The sequence below is a fragment of the Bemisia tabaci genome, chromosome 2, assembly GCF_918797505.1.
Source record: "Bemisia tabaci chromosome 2, PGI_BMITA_v3".
Lineage (NCBI taxonomy): Eukaryota > Metazoa > Arthropoda > Insecta > Hemiptera > Aleyrodidae > Bemisia > Bemisia tabaci.
In genome coordinates, this window is record NC_092794.1 from 75,135,185 (window position 1) to 75,150,382 (window position 15,198).

The 15,198-nt window shown below is 36.4% G+C and overlaps 1 protein-coding gene across 1 annotated transcript in view; it reads right to left on the reverse strand.

Moving 5' to 3' along the window:
• Positions 1-3,779: 3,779 nt before the first annotated feature.
• The window catches only part of unk (RING finger protein unk), a 45,501-nt gene continuing 34,082 nt past the window's right edge, over positions 3,780-15,198 (reverse strand). The window contains exons 13-14 of the mRNA XM_019056230.2: positions 13,161-13,322; positions 3,780-12,493 (exon numbers count right to left, since the gene is read on the reverse strand). Of these exons, the coding sequence (XP_018911775.1) occupies positions 12,311-12,493; positions 13,161-13,322 (345 nt within the window). The 3' untranslated portion in view covers positions 3,780-12,310. The remainder of the gene's footprint in view (positions 12,494-13,160; positions 13,323-15,198) is intronic.

The following is a 15,198-nucleotide window of genomic DNA, read 5'->3' on the forward strand; positions in this document are numbered from 1 at the left end:
ACCGCATAGGGTACATAGAGTCGTAATGTAAGTGGGAGAGCTGGCGCCACTTGTAAGCATTTTCCATGTCCCGCATTCCGAGACTCCTGTGTGACGCCGGGTCACTTTTTCGATACATAATCGATTGTTTGTGATACACGGGTACCCGGTCATCCGATGATAACAACTGGCTCTAAAGAGGGCGCGATAAGCTCTCACGTATTCCACACCGCCATTTTGGATCGAAAATGTATCGAAAAAGCGATCCGAACTCGGCGCACACCGGGCTCGGAATTCGTCGAGCGGAACATGGCGCCAGCTCTCCCTTTTACATTACGACTCTATGTACTCTATGCATCACTGCTAATGTATTTGCTCCCCATCTTTACATGGAGAGTTTGTCTTGATGTAGAGGTGGACTCTCAGGGTAGGGTGGGATATCCCCTCCATTTTGGCCTCAACTTGAGAGCTTTTTTTGAGCTTGGGAGTTGATTTCAGAGAAAACCAGTAGCACCATCGTGTTTCTCGCGAACTTTTACATAAGAATCAACAGTCAAATCGCAAATTCCCCACACATGCAATATCTCCATTCCCCACGCCCAATGGAATTGCCGTATCGAACCAAACTCTCCGTCAAAAGATATATTGAACATTGCACTTTCGATAAAAAAAAAGAAAGGAGAAAAACAATATATTTAAAAAAGAAAATCTGCTGTACTTGAAATCTGGAGCATGCGGAGCCCTCCTTTACGACATTAAAATTCGTTTTACCGAACATTTCCGAGGGGCGCTCATCGGGAGGGAGTAGTAAGTTTCAGACAAGAATTCTTATTCTTTTTTCTGAGGCATAAGAAACCGTGTCCAAGAAGAAAAAGCTGAGTGGAAAAACAACGCACCGCGGAAAAATAGCGTCCTCAGAAGTATCAAGGTCCGGCTCAAATCATTGAAACCCACCCTAAAAAAGCCAATCCATTCGTTTTTCTACTTAGCTGTTTCTTCATGGACACGGTTTCTTATGCTTCACAAAAAAGAATAATAATTCTTGTCTAAAACTTAAACTTACTACTCCCTCTCGATGAGCGCCCCTCGGAAATGTTCGGTAAAACGAATTTTAATGTCGCAAAGAAGGGCGCTGCGTGCTCCAGATTTCAAGTACAGCAAATTTTTTTTGTTTATTTATTTTTTTTTCTCTCTTTTTTCTTTAACGACAGTGCAATGTTTAATAATTCTTTTGGCGGAGAGTTTAGTTCGATACGTCAATTCCATTGGGCGTGGGGAATTTTTGAAATGAGCATTTAAAAAAATGTTTCAACCTCTGCCAATCACTGAAAAATTGCCCGATTTACATTCGGTTTGGACAGTGTGCCTTGTTTTTTTTGCGTAGAATTGATTTCTGAACAGAGTTGCTAAAAGAAATTTCATCGAATGAAATTTCATGAAATTTCTTTTTTCCCAATGAAATTTCTTTCGACCGACAAAATGTCACAAATGCTTATTTTTTCTAACAGAATTTGTTTTTATTTTCAAAGAGAATAATATTCGTCAATTAGACCAGTTGGAGCGCGGTCTTCTCTCACCTCTTCACTTCTGGTCTTCTCTTGACTACTCTTTCTCTTCTGGCAGTTCTGGCTCATCATGGGGAGCACAGATTAGTCCAGATCGCTAACATCCAATCTAGCCAATGCTTCAGAAGCGTGAGTAATTTTTGCTACAGGTTAGGCAACTTTAGAAAATTGATGGCACTACCAGTAGTGAAAGAACTTGACCAGATCGAGAGAAATTTCCTATTGAATCTGATTATAAAGCTTGAAAAAAGTATAAATAGTAATGTGTAATAATGGTTTTTGATCAAATAAGATTTTATCAAGTACTGTTATGCTAAGTATTCTGTTCCAATATTCTTACAACAGTTGGTAGCAATTAACTGCTCTCATGGGGGCTTGGCGGGAATTCAAAACTAGGAACCAAAAGTCTCATTTTGGCAGGATTTGCTTTAATTTTCGGTTTCTAAGGCTTTAAACTTCAAAAATATGATATATTATAATCTGCAAATTTTTTCAATAATGTTATCTACTCAGTATACTGATGAACTCTGATTTGTTTATTTCCACCGATAAAGCACAAAAACATAGCCCGATTATACGAATAAAGAAGGAGAATTAATTAAAATACGGGTAAACAAGGCTAAAAATTATTGAAACACTTAAAGGCAGGACGTTTCGAGCTGCTACCAGCTCATTTTCAGCTGCAAAAACAAGTAAAAAATTGAGTGGCGACCTGACCCCAGCCGTTATTATGAGTGGTTACGTGATAACGACTGAGGTCAGGTCGCCACTCAATTTTTACTTGTTTTTATGTGTTTTTGCAGCTGAAAGTGAGCTGGAAGCAGCTCGAAACGTCTTACCTTTTAGTGTTTCAATAATTTTTAGCCTTGTTTACTCGTATTTTAATTAATTCTCCTTCTTTATTTATTTCCACCTTAATTATTTAATCTGGAAATATTGAACCACATAAATTCTACTGAGAAACTAATTCTTGAATTCTTCGGAACGTTTCATCCCACAAAAATCTGAAAAAGAAGTATTCTCCCGCCGAAAATCTGCTGAAAATAGCCAAAATTTCAGTTTTGGTTCCTAGTTTTAAATGCCCATGGATTTTCCCGCCAATGGCGCTCACAAAACTACTCACGCTCCTCCGCCGATGTTAGCGATCTGGACTAATCTGTGATGGGGAGGGGGACCGGGGACCCTAACCTCAAATTTCAAACTGTTAATTTTTGAAAAAATCAGAGACAAATGAAAAAATCATTTAAATTGTTTCAAAGATAGTTCAAGATCCCTCCCTTTTGTACCAAAAAAGAACGATATACTATTAGGGGGTAGTAGGATTCTTTATAGTCAAGAAATTTGTTTTGCTCCAAATATGAAAGCTAACGTCTTACTTTAGCCGTAAAATTTATTTTGGTGTTCAACCGGTACGGCTGTGTGTTCAACCAAAATTTAAGATAAAAAATTCAAAATTATGTTTTTGCTGTTTTACTCAACTTTCTGGGCATTTCTAAAGTTCCCTTTCACAGTTTACCACGTGCCTATAAATGAACTTAAGGAGATTCATAAGTTTCAAGGGTTTAATCCTGAATTCTGCGTGTTAAATGAAATTTCACGAAATTTCATGAAATTTCATGAAATTTTATTATGAAATTTCTTTTTATAATCTTTCATGAAATTTCTTAACTCTGAGAAAATAAAAAAGTAGGGGTGCCATTTGAAAAGTTCGACTTACGGGTGGGGCACCCCCCGCCCCGATCCCTTCCCGCGGTTTGGGAAAATGTCGAATACGGTAAAAGGTGTCCCCCTCGATATAAACGAACACGTCTTCTACAGTTTTTCGAAATTCCGACGCGTTCGGCAGATATTCAATGTGGCTCCTTTTTTGTGAGACACCCTGTATATGTGTATAGGTAAAATATTAATATTGAAAAAAAAAAAATTCCAGAGGAGTTTAATATTCTTGCTTTTTTTTCAAGACAGAGCACCACAAGTAAATACATAAAATATTTAAAAGCATTACTAAGCAATCGAAATTCAATCATTACACATTACGCTTTAATTAAAGCAAGTATTGGAGCACAGTACCGCACATTGAATCCACAAAAAAAAAAATAAAGAAGAAAAAAAGAGAGAAAAAAATGGGTGGAAAAATAATACTTGATACTATGGAGATTACTTTTGGTTGAGTTAAGCAAGGAGGGTAAGGGTGGAAGATTTAAGGTTTGTAAGAAAAAAAAAAAAACTGGACTGTTCAGTGTTTCAATATAATAGAATAAAATTTATTTTGATTAAAAATACTAACGTTTATGAAAACGCAAACTGAATATATAAATTTTCAAAAAGAGTCATTTTAGAAAATGACGTCAAAATGCCAATATTGAGTACAAATCCAAGAAATTTAGGAATCAAACAATTCACAGGGAAAAACCAACCATCAATTCTTGTCAAAAAGTCTCAAGAAGAAACATTTTAAGCGAAACAATCTTGCTCCAGTAGATCAGGGATTTTCAGTTTCCCATCGGAATTGATGCTTGTCACTCTCACATTATGGAGATGATCTATCACACCACATTTTCAATAAATAGGACAAATGTTACAAGTTGTTACATCAAAAAGAAGTCAAAGAGATAGTTGGACATTTTATTTTTGATCTCTTTTCCTTAAAGTTAAGTTTTTCTCCTTTCAACAAGACTCTCTTCAATAATTACTACTGAAATCTCTGTTTATTTGTATTATTCATTGTCATTATGTTCGACTAATATACATTTTTAAATGAATTCGGTCAAACTTTCTCCATTTTAATGCTGTAACATGTATGGTATTCCGATGTCATTTTTCTTCTCAAAGTAGGCACAGCAATTTGTTGTTATTCCCGCCATCTTTTTCCCTTCAGTATTAGCTTTCAAAAAAGTGAAAATGATAGTTTAAAATTCCAACAAAATTATTTCAATGAAAGTAATGGAGAGAAAGGGAACAGAAATTACATTCTGTAATAGCCTAGAAAGAGATAGTATGACCATTTACTGATCAGTTGAAAAAGGAGGCTTCATGAAGCTCTTATAGCCATGAGTAGACAAACAATACGGCAACTCCAAGTGACTCTTGATTTAAATTTAAAATAAAGTCAACGAAATAGGGAAATTCACTGACAAAATATGTTAATTACTGAGAAATAATACAATTTCACAGCTAATTTCGAGGCATATTAACATGCTCACTAAGTGTCCTAAATTTGAACCATCCAAAACAATTTTTCGGATCGTAGATGTTCGATGGTCTTATTGTGTCATTATGTTAAATATTTAATATCCCCAAATTTGAGCGAAATCGGATGATTTTTAGTGCTGCCGCAACGCGGTTTCAATCGCGGTGAAAATTTTCGAGACTCGCCTTTTTAGCGTTTTGGACGCATTTTTTAAAGGCAGTTAGCAGCAATTGTCGGGCATCAAATTGTTTTTTATCGTGACTTTGCATAGTATACTTACAAGTATATTGCATAGTATACTTACAAGTAATAATGTTTGACTTTGCAAACCTTAAAATTTTACTTCGAACCCCTTAAAATCGACAAAACACTATTTATCGCTCTTAGGCAACTAGTCCAGGACTTGCATAAAATTTATGGGACAAAAAATAACAAGCTGATTTTTGGCATAAGGAGTCCTTTCGACCCCCTGAGTCCCTTAGGAAAGTCCTTATTGATAGCGTGACGGGTTTGGAATTGGGGGGTAAGTGCCCCAAATCAGTTTTGCTGACCAAAACAAAAGAACGGTTGCTCGTATCTTTACGAATAGCACCATTTTCTGAATCCTTGTAAATTTTTGGAGCGGTATACCTCATTACCGTTTTCCCGTAGCCCTCGGTGGCCCCCCCCCCCCCCCAATTGCAAAAATATCATTTCGAGGCATATTTTTGACATTAATTCTGGAGGGAAAATTTTATAAGGGCCTGTTCAACAATAAATGCTGCTTTATACAGGGTGATTGAAGAGTCCCTTCCACTCCCTCTAACTTTTCACCTAATTGAGGTAAAGATTTGAAACTTGGGAGATATTCCTGGGTCAAAGAAAACTACTTTTCGGCCCCCTAAAATATGTAGGGAGGTCCTCCTTGGAGGGCAACAGACCACAATTTTTTTTTTTCAAATAGGAAGATCCCTTTTGTTATAGCTCGTTCGAAAGAGCATAAAGAAGAAAAACTTTTCGCGCAAACCCGAGGTCAATGCGCCAAACCGTTTCAAAATGGCGGCCGGTTAAAGTTCAAGATGGCCAAAAATTCACACCGATTATTTGTCGATTGATTTACGAAAAATCGGTATCTAGCGGTATTTTGACATGGGAAAAACGAATTTGACGTTGTCGTTTGTGTTTTTTTCCTCACGGACTTCGGCGCGAAAATAGTGGTCGATAGGCTGACATTAAATCGTACCAACAGCTCGGAGTGACATATGAAGCGGCATTTATCTTTGAACAGGCCCTGATCAAACTTTCTCTACAGAATTATTGTCAAAAATATGCCTCGAAATTATATTTTTGCAATGGGGGGGGGGGGGGGGGCACCGAGGGCTACGGGAAAACGGTAATGAGGTATATCGCTCCAAAAATTTACAAGGATTCAGAAAATGGTGCTATTCGTAAAGATACGAGCAATCGTTCATGTGTTTTGGTCAGCAAAACTGATTTGGGGCACTTACCCCCCCAATTCCAAACCCATCACACTGTCAATAAGGACTTTCCTGGGGGACTCAGGGGGTCAAAAGGACTCCTCATGCCAAAAATCAGCTTGTTATTAATTTTCCCATAAATTTTATGCAAGTCCTGGACTAGTTGCCTAAGAGCGATAAATAGTGTTTTGTCGATTTTAAGGGGTTCGAAGTAAAATTTTAAGGTTTGCAAAGTCAAACATTATTACTTGTAAGTATACTATGCAAAGTCACGATAAAAAACAATTTGATGCCTGACAATTACTGCTAACTGCCTTTAAAAAATGCGTCCAAAACGCTAAAAAGGAGAGCCTCGAAAATTTTCGCCGCGATTAAAACCGCGTTGCGGCAGCACTAAAAATCATCCGATTTCGCTCAAATTTGGGGATGTTAAATATTTAACATAATGACACAATAAAACCATCGAACATCTATGATCCGAAAAACTATTTTGGAGGGTTCAATGGGACACCCGAATGCTCACTTGGAAATAGCTAGTAATTGCCTTGATCCTTGAAGAGAGGGTTGACATCTGAAGTATTTTCTTGTGGGAAGGTACGCTTTCCAAAGTCTACATAAGAATGAGTGCATTTGTTAACCTGTGGCCATAAAAGCCTCACGAAAGTCCAAAACTCGTACACGAATTCAAAAGAAGCACAAATTTTCCATACAAAAAAGATACAAATGACTTTTCTCTCCCAATGCAGGTACTCTCAACACTAAAAATTAAAAATCAGAAATACTTGGACACTTTTCGAAATCTTATGAAAGTCTGCACTGGCATAAATGTTACACATGTTCCCTATTTTCTAGGTACTTTTCAGTGGTAGCAAATAATGTCTGTATGTATCTCATATAGTTGAATTACTCCAAATCAAAAATTGAACTCCTTCAAAATGATCGCAATTCGATGAGAAATGTATAATGTCTTTTGATTGGAAAAACAGGGAAGAGAAAAAATGAGAAGGATGCATTTACATTGAAGAGGAAAATTAATTAGGAAAGCAATGGAATCAAAATGGGTTTATAGGGTCAGATGAAACTTACTGAACGATAATAAAACTTAAAAAATGCGGCTCAGGCTGACTTCCAAGACGGTCTGTGGAGTACATGGCAAATATCAATGGCTCAAGTAGACTTTTTAGAAACAGAAAGAACATTATACTTTTTTCAGCCATTTCTTGCCTAGTAACAATGCTAAAATTGAGGCTCTGGGTGCAAGAAAGGGGTGGCGGTGTTTCAGGATTTTTGTTGCTTGTTTATTTTCTAGAGGATAATCTAAAAGGAGATTTTCTCCAATTTTTTTCCATGAAGAACTTTCAGTAAAAATTTCAGTTAAATGCATGCATATACTTCCCTTACAATGATTGAGCGAAATATTAGCAAAGACTTTGAAACATCACAACTAAGAAGTGCCTTTCTCGCACCCAGCACCTCAGTTTTGCTTGGAACTTATGGAAAATTGTCAAAGTGGCTCAAAATTTTTCAAAGGTAACGTTTGGTGAGTAAAAAGTCAATTTTTATCAAAATGAAGGTCCAATTTTTCAAAAACGAGGAACACGGTACAAGGTGGGGATTGCAATTACCATTTGGTAAAATGGCTTCATTCATATACCCCTTCTTAGGCAGATCCTTCCGAACTTTTGGAGGGGCTATAAAGTGGCTCCTATTAATCTAGAATTCCAGAGATTCAACTCAATAGCTAAACAAGGAAAAAAGTTAGCGCTGGGATGAGAAACTTCAGGATTACTGTGTAAAATTACCTCTGGATACCTACTCATTAATATTTAGAAAAGAGTTACTAATGTATACAAACAGTTTCTACTTGTCTTTCTCTGATGAAAAGGGGAATTTTCTTTCCAGGGGGTTTGATCCCAAATTTGGCATTCTAATTTTAAAATATTTCTAACTATCCCTGTCAAAAGAGACATGAGTTGAGGCTGCCTACTCGCAATGACACTGCAAGCGATTACTTTTGGGATCGTTTAATAGGTTTCAGAGGCTGGTGCAGCAGGAACTTAGCAGAAAAAAATTAATCACTCACACGTAAGGAACACATTATTGTAAGCTATAGTAGGGCCCACGAACAATGATCCCTGAAAAATCGGGCGAAAAAACGCATGGACCATGGAAATGACAACGCTGCAAGGTCGAGCATGCACATCGACAAGACCGGGTATTGTGAACGCGAAAAGCTATTGTATGCGAACTGCTGCTATTCTCCCCCTATCTTCAGGTCAAAATTCTTCATAGGAAGCCCTTTCGTAAAAGATCAATTTCTTGTAATTTTGCCCCAATCTCTTCGTCCATTACATGGTTGGATTGCTCGTAAAAATTCTGAGCTAAATCATATGTAATTGTAATGTACAATTTTTATTTTTTTCTTCTTTTTCCTTTTTGAAGCGAAGTCCAATTTTTATTTATAACATCGTAACTCGAACTGTAACTTTGCTGCTATTTGACCGATTTTTATAAACGAGGCCTCTTTTTACTCGTGTTTTAAAGGAAAGTAAGGAAACACTTGCTAAAAAAATTTTACACAACGTTCAACAAATTTTGGATTCTTCTAGCGGGAGGGTGAAATTGGAAATTACGCGTAAGTAATTAGGGTTCAATTGTGGCTCAGCTCCGCATTGTCCACGAACTCGAGACTTGGTCCGGGCCGGGGTGTCGCTGTTGCCAGTGTTTGCAAAAAATACCCGCGGCTCAGGGATCATCGTTCGTGGGCCCTACTATAGTCATCTTCACAAGCATTTCAAAACATGCAAAGTACATCACCCACACAGAAAAAATTTGATAACACTAATGCCTCCATCCTCTTGCACCATATCTGGCTTTCAAAACTTTTCATTTTATCTTACTTATTGTGCAACGCATGTTTTCTTGTGACACCATTACTCTGTCAAGAAAAGTTTAGTATGTAGTACCTTGACTCTGGAGCCACTTTGAATCATACCATTCAATTCAAATGAGCCAGCCTTATAGATTGATTTAGTGGCTACATCATTCAATATATCGCCACTAAATTGTGCCGCCCTTAAAGCGCGAGGCAGAGCAATCGATATACAGGGTTATTCAAAAGTTACGCACCACTGGCCATAACTTTAGTTCTAATTATGATATGGACATGCGGTTAAAGACGTTTTTCCTCATATCGAGGGGGAAACTTTTTTGGGTCCTTTCTTGTTGTTTATCCTCTCTAGGGGAGGGGGGCGGGGGGCAACTAAAAAATTTCAAATGGCCAACCCCCTCATGGTCATTAGTGGTGCTTGACTTTAGAATAACCCTATATAAACAGACCATTGGTTCTGGGTGGAACCATCGAATATATTAAACATTGAAAGATATAACTAAATCAGTCTATTGGTCATAATCTTACAACCGTGATGAAATCTAATTGCCGATTCCACAAAATAAAGATTTTGAAATGAGTCCGTTATGAACCTTTCCATCACTTCTAAAGCACAAGTACCTTGTTTACCGATTTGGTTTCATTGGGATATCTTAATAATGCCCACCTTTTTTTGAGCGCAACCAATCAGTGAGTTGCTACAAAAGTCACCAATGGAGTCAAAAATGCAATCTAAAGATATTTTAAAGTGATTTTCACTTAGCATCCACGGTGCATTTTTGGCAACAGACTTTCACAAGTAATTTTTTGGAAGCTTGAGAAAAAATAAAAAAATTCCAGCTGAAAATTCAATTTTTTCTGCAAAATTGTACAATACATGAAATCTTGTTCGACAAACATACAACTAAATCACTCATACCTCACTGAAACAAGATTGCTTTGAAGAGGAAAGTAAAAAAGAGAAAAAGTCAACTTAAGGAATTAATTACGCTAGTTACAATTAGGAGGATCAAAGTTACGTCGGCAGCAATTGTCGATTTCTTATTCGGTATTTTGTTGCAACTATAGCAGGTCAATTGCTAATCTGGGATCACCTGACCTTGATCAATACATCTCTGCTGTTGTAGCGATTCTGTTTGTCGACGAAGGTCATCCCATATCAATTCACCTATCAAGGGGCAAAATATATTTCCTGAAAATTCTGAGGCAATCTCAGTAAAGTTTTATTCATCTCGTCTAAACCTGTGCAAGAGGCAGTCTTGACTACCAATCCGCTAAAGACGTAATTTTTTCATCCAAAAACGGCTCCCTATGAAAAGTCTGCACCATATCTGAGGCTCACCATGATGCTAGCATAGAAAGGAATATCTAACTCTTCACATTTTCACCTAAATTTTGGACAGGTTGAATTCTCCTTTAGCCAACAAACATTGATATTGATCGAGAGAAAATAAAATGAAAAAAGAAAAAGAAAAAACGATTCCCTCAGCAAAATTATTGGTAGAGAGAATGTTGATCACGTCGCATTTTCATTACTGGTAGCATTTTTGTCTAGATGGAACTTTTTTTGGAAACAAACAGAGAACCGAACTTCTCGGGACACTGAAGTAGCCAAAATTCATAAATAACTTTTGAATAGAAAAAATTGAAGCATTTGTTTAAGAGATCAACATAACCATTAGGATTGCATTTCAGGTAAGAAACGAGATTGAGAAGCCAAAGAAATAAAGGGATTGTACTCAACTTGCCACATGATGTAAACAGAACGATAGATTTGAATTTAAGTAAGATAAAGCCTTGCTTTCTTTGCCAAGCAGAGTAAAAAATATGAATGATTAGAATTGGCCTTAGATACTTGAATCCTTGGCTACAAAAGAGATCAGTCAAAAAAATTGCGGGTCTGATTTATATTTTTTATTATTTATATGATTTATATAATTGATTCCCAAGGAGTTCAAAAGTTAAAATCTTATTTCCAGTTATAAAGGCTAAATTTAGCAGTTCAACACATTTCACACAAGACAAAGAACTTTTTCAAATTAGTTAAAGAGGTTGATTAAGATAAACTAACTCTGTTCGATTTACAGCAGCATGTCAAAGTTCCTAGCTTAGAAAAATTTAATAATATCTTCATTCTGGATGGTAACTTTAAAATTTTGATGAATCACATCAAAATAAATTTCAATTGAACTTTTTTTTGCAAGGAGTCCAAGTCTAGTACTTTGTTTCAATATTTTCATACTTTCTTCTAGTGCTACTTGCAATTTCATAACTTTTTGAAATGTCTAAGATGCCTTGATATTTTTCAGCCAGATAATGGATAAATAAAATGTTTCTTTCACATCACCCAAAGAACTCGGGAGAAAAAAAAAAAAAACAATTAAAATTCTGGGGGAAAAAAAATATGATAGAAGATTATTGCACAAACCAATTCAATTGACACTAAAAGAATGATGATTTAAAAACTTTTTCCTGGTTTATACAAAGTCAACTTATTTTGGGAGAACCAATAGCAAAAACTTAGGAGCAATTATGGTCTTAGGAAGGAACTGGACAAAATGTTTGGAAAAATTATGATGCTTCCTGATTGATCTCTTTTTCCTATTCAAAGATTTCAGGTAACTGTAAGGATGCTTGAAAAAGTGAAAAATAAGAATGCTGATACAGGGCAAAATTAAAAGCATAATGGTTGAAACGCAACTATTAAGTCATTAATAAAATGATTATTGACTGAATCACCAAACTTGGTGTCATTCCTGCCAGATCAAATGTTCTTTCCAATTGAATGAATTTCTATTTGATCGAAACATTAAGAGGTAATTGAACGGATAGAACTATCAACTGGAGAATTACAGATTGTGGGCCAACATAAAAATAAGTAAAAAGGTGAGATGAAAAAGAAACAAATATGCACTATATGCACCCATACACAGAGCTATGTATGCATACTTATGTAAACCTACGATACACTAAATATAGATATAAGATAACCACAAATAATTAATAATATAATACCTAATGCAAAATTTAATCTTTTTTTAAATCAACTTTTTTTCCAAATTTTAATTTTTTTAATTAAAAAGATTGTATAAATCATTGAAAATAAGTTTCTTTTTAAATATATAGTATTTCATCATTGTAGTACAACATACATTTTAAATTATTTGAAAAACCTACCTATTACAACTCTCCCACTGCTTGGATTTGTGCAGTTCTCCTGGCGCAAACCTTACGAAGTAAGTTGAGTAGAGGATGCAGAGTGCGCAATTATTGGGGTCTGACAGTAAGGACAATCTTTCTGCGTTGGAGCACACATACTACATAGCACATAGTGATTGCAGGGACCTAGAGTAACACTACGATTTCGTTCTTCACAAACCATACACTTTGTTGCAGTTTGGAGGTAAAGAACCTGGACAGAACAAAATTTAAAAAGTTTACCGTGATTAAATCGATTCAGTAAAACACAACAGGCAACTATTAAAAATTTTATGTTCATCGTCTTCATTTTTCAAATTCACATTTCTTTTCAGGGTTTGTACAGGGATCTGTCAAGATGATTTCCATGATGTTTGCTGCTATCTCTGGAAAAAAGTCAATCTTAAGATTTTTTAATTATGATCCACATTATTCATTATTAGACTCATTATTTACTTTTCAATTTCAAAGAGTAAAAAAACAAGGCCTTTCAACATTTATTTCGAGAGATCTACCCAATCCATTGTAATAATTATGGTAAAGGCAGGCTGCAGTTATGAAATCAGGCGTCCTGGCTACGGTTTTGCAGTTTCAGTTAGATGAAGTGAATAAAAAGAGCTTTTTCTTTAGGGTTTGGGAGAAGAGATACTAATAATAAGCTCCGCAAATGAAGTAATAACAATACTACTTGCATATAGAGAGAAAAATTACCCAGCTTTACTGCTTCACATTTTACGACAGAATTTCTTTATTCTGTACAGAGACAACTGTAAAATGTGAAAAATGATTTTCTGCAAATATCTGGAAATAAAGGAACATAACACTGCAGTTTACCAACATACATTGAAATGGTTAGCTCGTAAGCCACAGCTTTAACATACCTTCTCTATTTCTTCAGAATCATTTCTCAACTGAGCCTGCAGAGACTTGAGAGTTGCTAGAGAAAGATTCCTAAGATCAGATATCCGACGCAGGCCGTGTAGATAAGGCGAGGATTGTAACATTTCTAATTTTTGCTGGGTTGCTTTCAACTGAGAGGCTACCTGTAATTAAGAGAAAAACCCCCCAAAACTGGGTATTTAAGTCACTTCTTCGTAAATTTACTGACGAAGCATGTGAAACTCTGAAAGAGTACAAACACAAATTTTAATCGCTTTACTTGCAGTCATACATAAGCATTTTCTGGTACATTGATGGACTCAGAGAAAGACTGAAAAATGAAACTTTGTTTACTGATATTGGCAGGTATTAAGATTAACTTTTAAAACTTTGCAAAGTCATGAGAGCCTTTTTTTTTTTCTTTATTTAAAGATTTACATCTACTAGGAGGTGATTTACACTTCTGTTTCATATTTTGCATCTAAAAGACAGCTTATAATTGATCTCCGCATCTGGCGAGTGGTCAAGGGGTTATGGGAAAACAAATGTAAAGAAGATAGAGATAAAAGAGTGCCATTAAAGGGTCCCTTTGGACTGGCTCCTCCAGCTTTTGCTTCATGAGGCGCTTTGGACCCAAAAATGACGGACATTGTACACAGATGTAGTTACAAAATGAATTAAATTTGGTTTTATTTGCATATTGCACCAGGAACTTTACTCAAATTCATTTGGACATGGTTACATACATAGTTATGGCCAAACATGTGCTATTTTCGAGAAAATTCATTTTGGGTAAGGTAAGAGTGGGAATAAGAGCGGCTGAAAATAAAATTCAACAGTTGGCAATAACTCCCCTCCCACTATTAAACACCGAAAGAAAGCGCTGCAATAATTGGGACCTAAGGCTTCCATGGAAAGTGTTGGGGCATCAAGTCCATACTCAAGTCATTCTAAACAAACGGTTTGGGAGTTATGAGTGGTTAAAGTTGAGACTACAGAACAATCAAATAAAAAATGCTGAAGTACAAGACATGCAAGTGCCGCAGATGGCTCTGAGTTGGCATTGCCATCCTCTAACACACGCTTCAAGCATTGGCAAGGTCACAGACTTCTCGGGAGGAAGTAGTAGGGGAAATCTGCTCGGAGTTGGCTGTGAAGCGGCGCTTGCATATGTGCACATTTAAGCATTTTGGCTAAACGTTATAAAGACGGTCGTACATCATCAGCTGATTTCGAGTTGGAGACACTCTGCAGTGGCCGAAATGATAGACTTCATAGATTCGTTTTTTATTTTAAATTTACATTTGATTATCCGATATCATTAAACAGTTGGGTGTATACAGCCTTGATATTGCACAGTTTGTAGCGGTAAAAATTGCCAATCACTGAGAGAGCTTTTTATGAAATTAGGAGCGAACTGATTCCCACTTTGACATCAACAGAAAATCTGAGCATTAAAAATGATCGATTTAGTCGAAAAAGATAGCTTCTCTAGCTTCTGCTTGCATTAGACAAAGGAGGTAAGTAATGGATTAAATAACAGCAACCCAAGAGAGTCCCTATGTTAGTCCATCATTTTCCCTCTTAGTCAATGGCAACCACCTATTTCAACCAGGAGGATCGCATTTTTTTCCTATCGTCTGTTTTGTTCGTCGCTTTATCAATCAGTTTCAATAATCAGCCCGCAGGTCCTGCAAGTCTGTGAGGGAATGAAATTTCTGTTTTGTAGGGGCCTTTTAAGTGATATGCTACAGCACTATAGTTAAGATGACCAATGCTCATCAAGAGTCTCTTGGAACTCCTAAAGCTGTCTGTCTAGAGTCTATGCAGCATTTTTTGTCTGATCGTACCATAGCACAATTATAGATTTTCATAGCTCACGGTGCGCTTGAACTCACTTTTAATGCGACTTGAATGTACATCAAAAATTCAAGTTGGAGGTTGTAGTGGGGTACTCCCTGATGGGTTTTTGGGCAATTTCGAAATAGGTTGTCGGAGCTCCTCGAAAAATAATCGCATTTTTGTGGTTTTTTAGGGGTA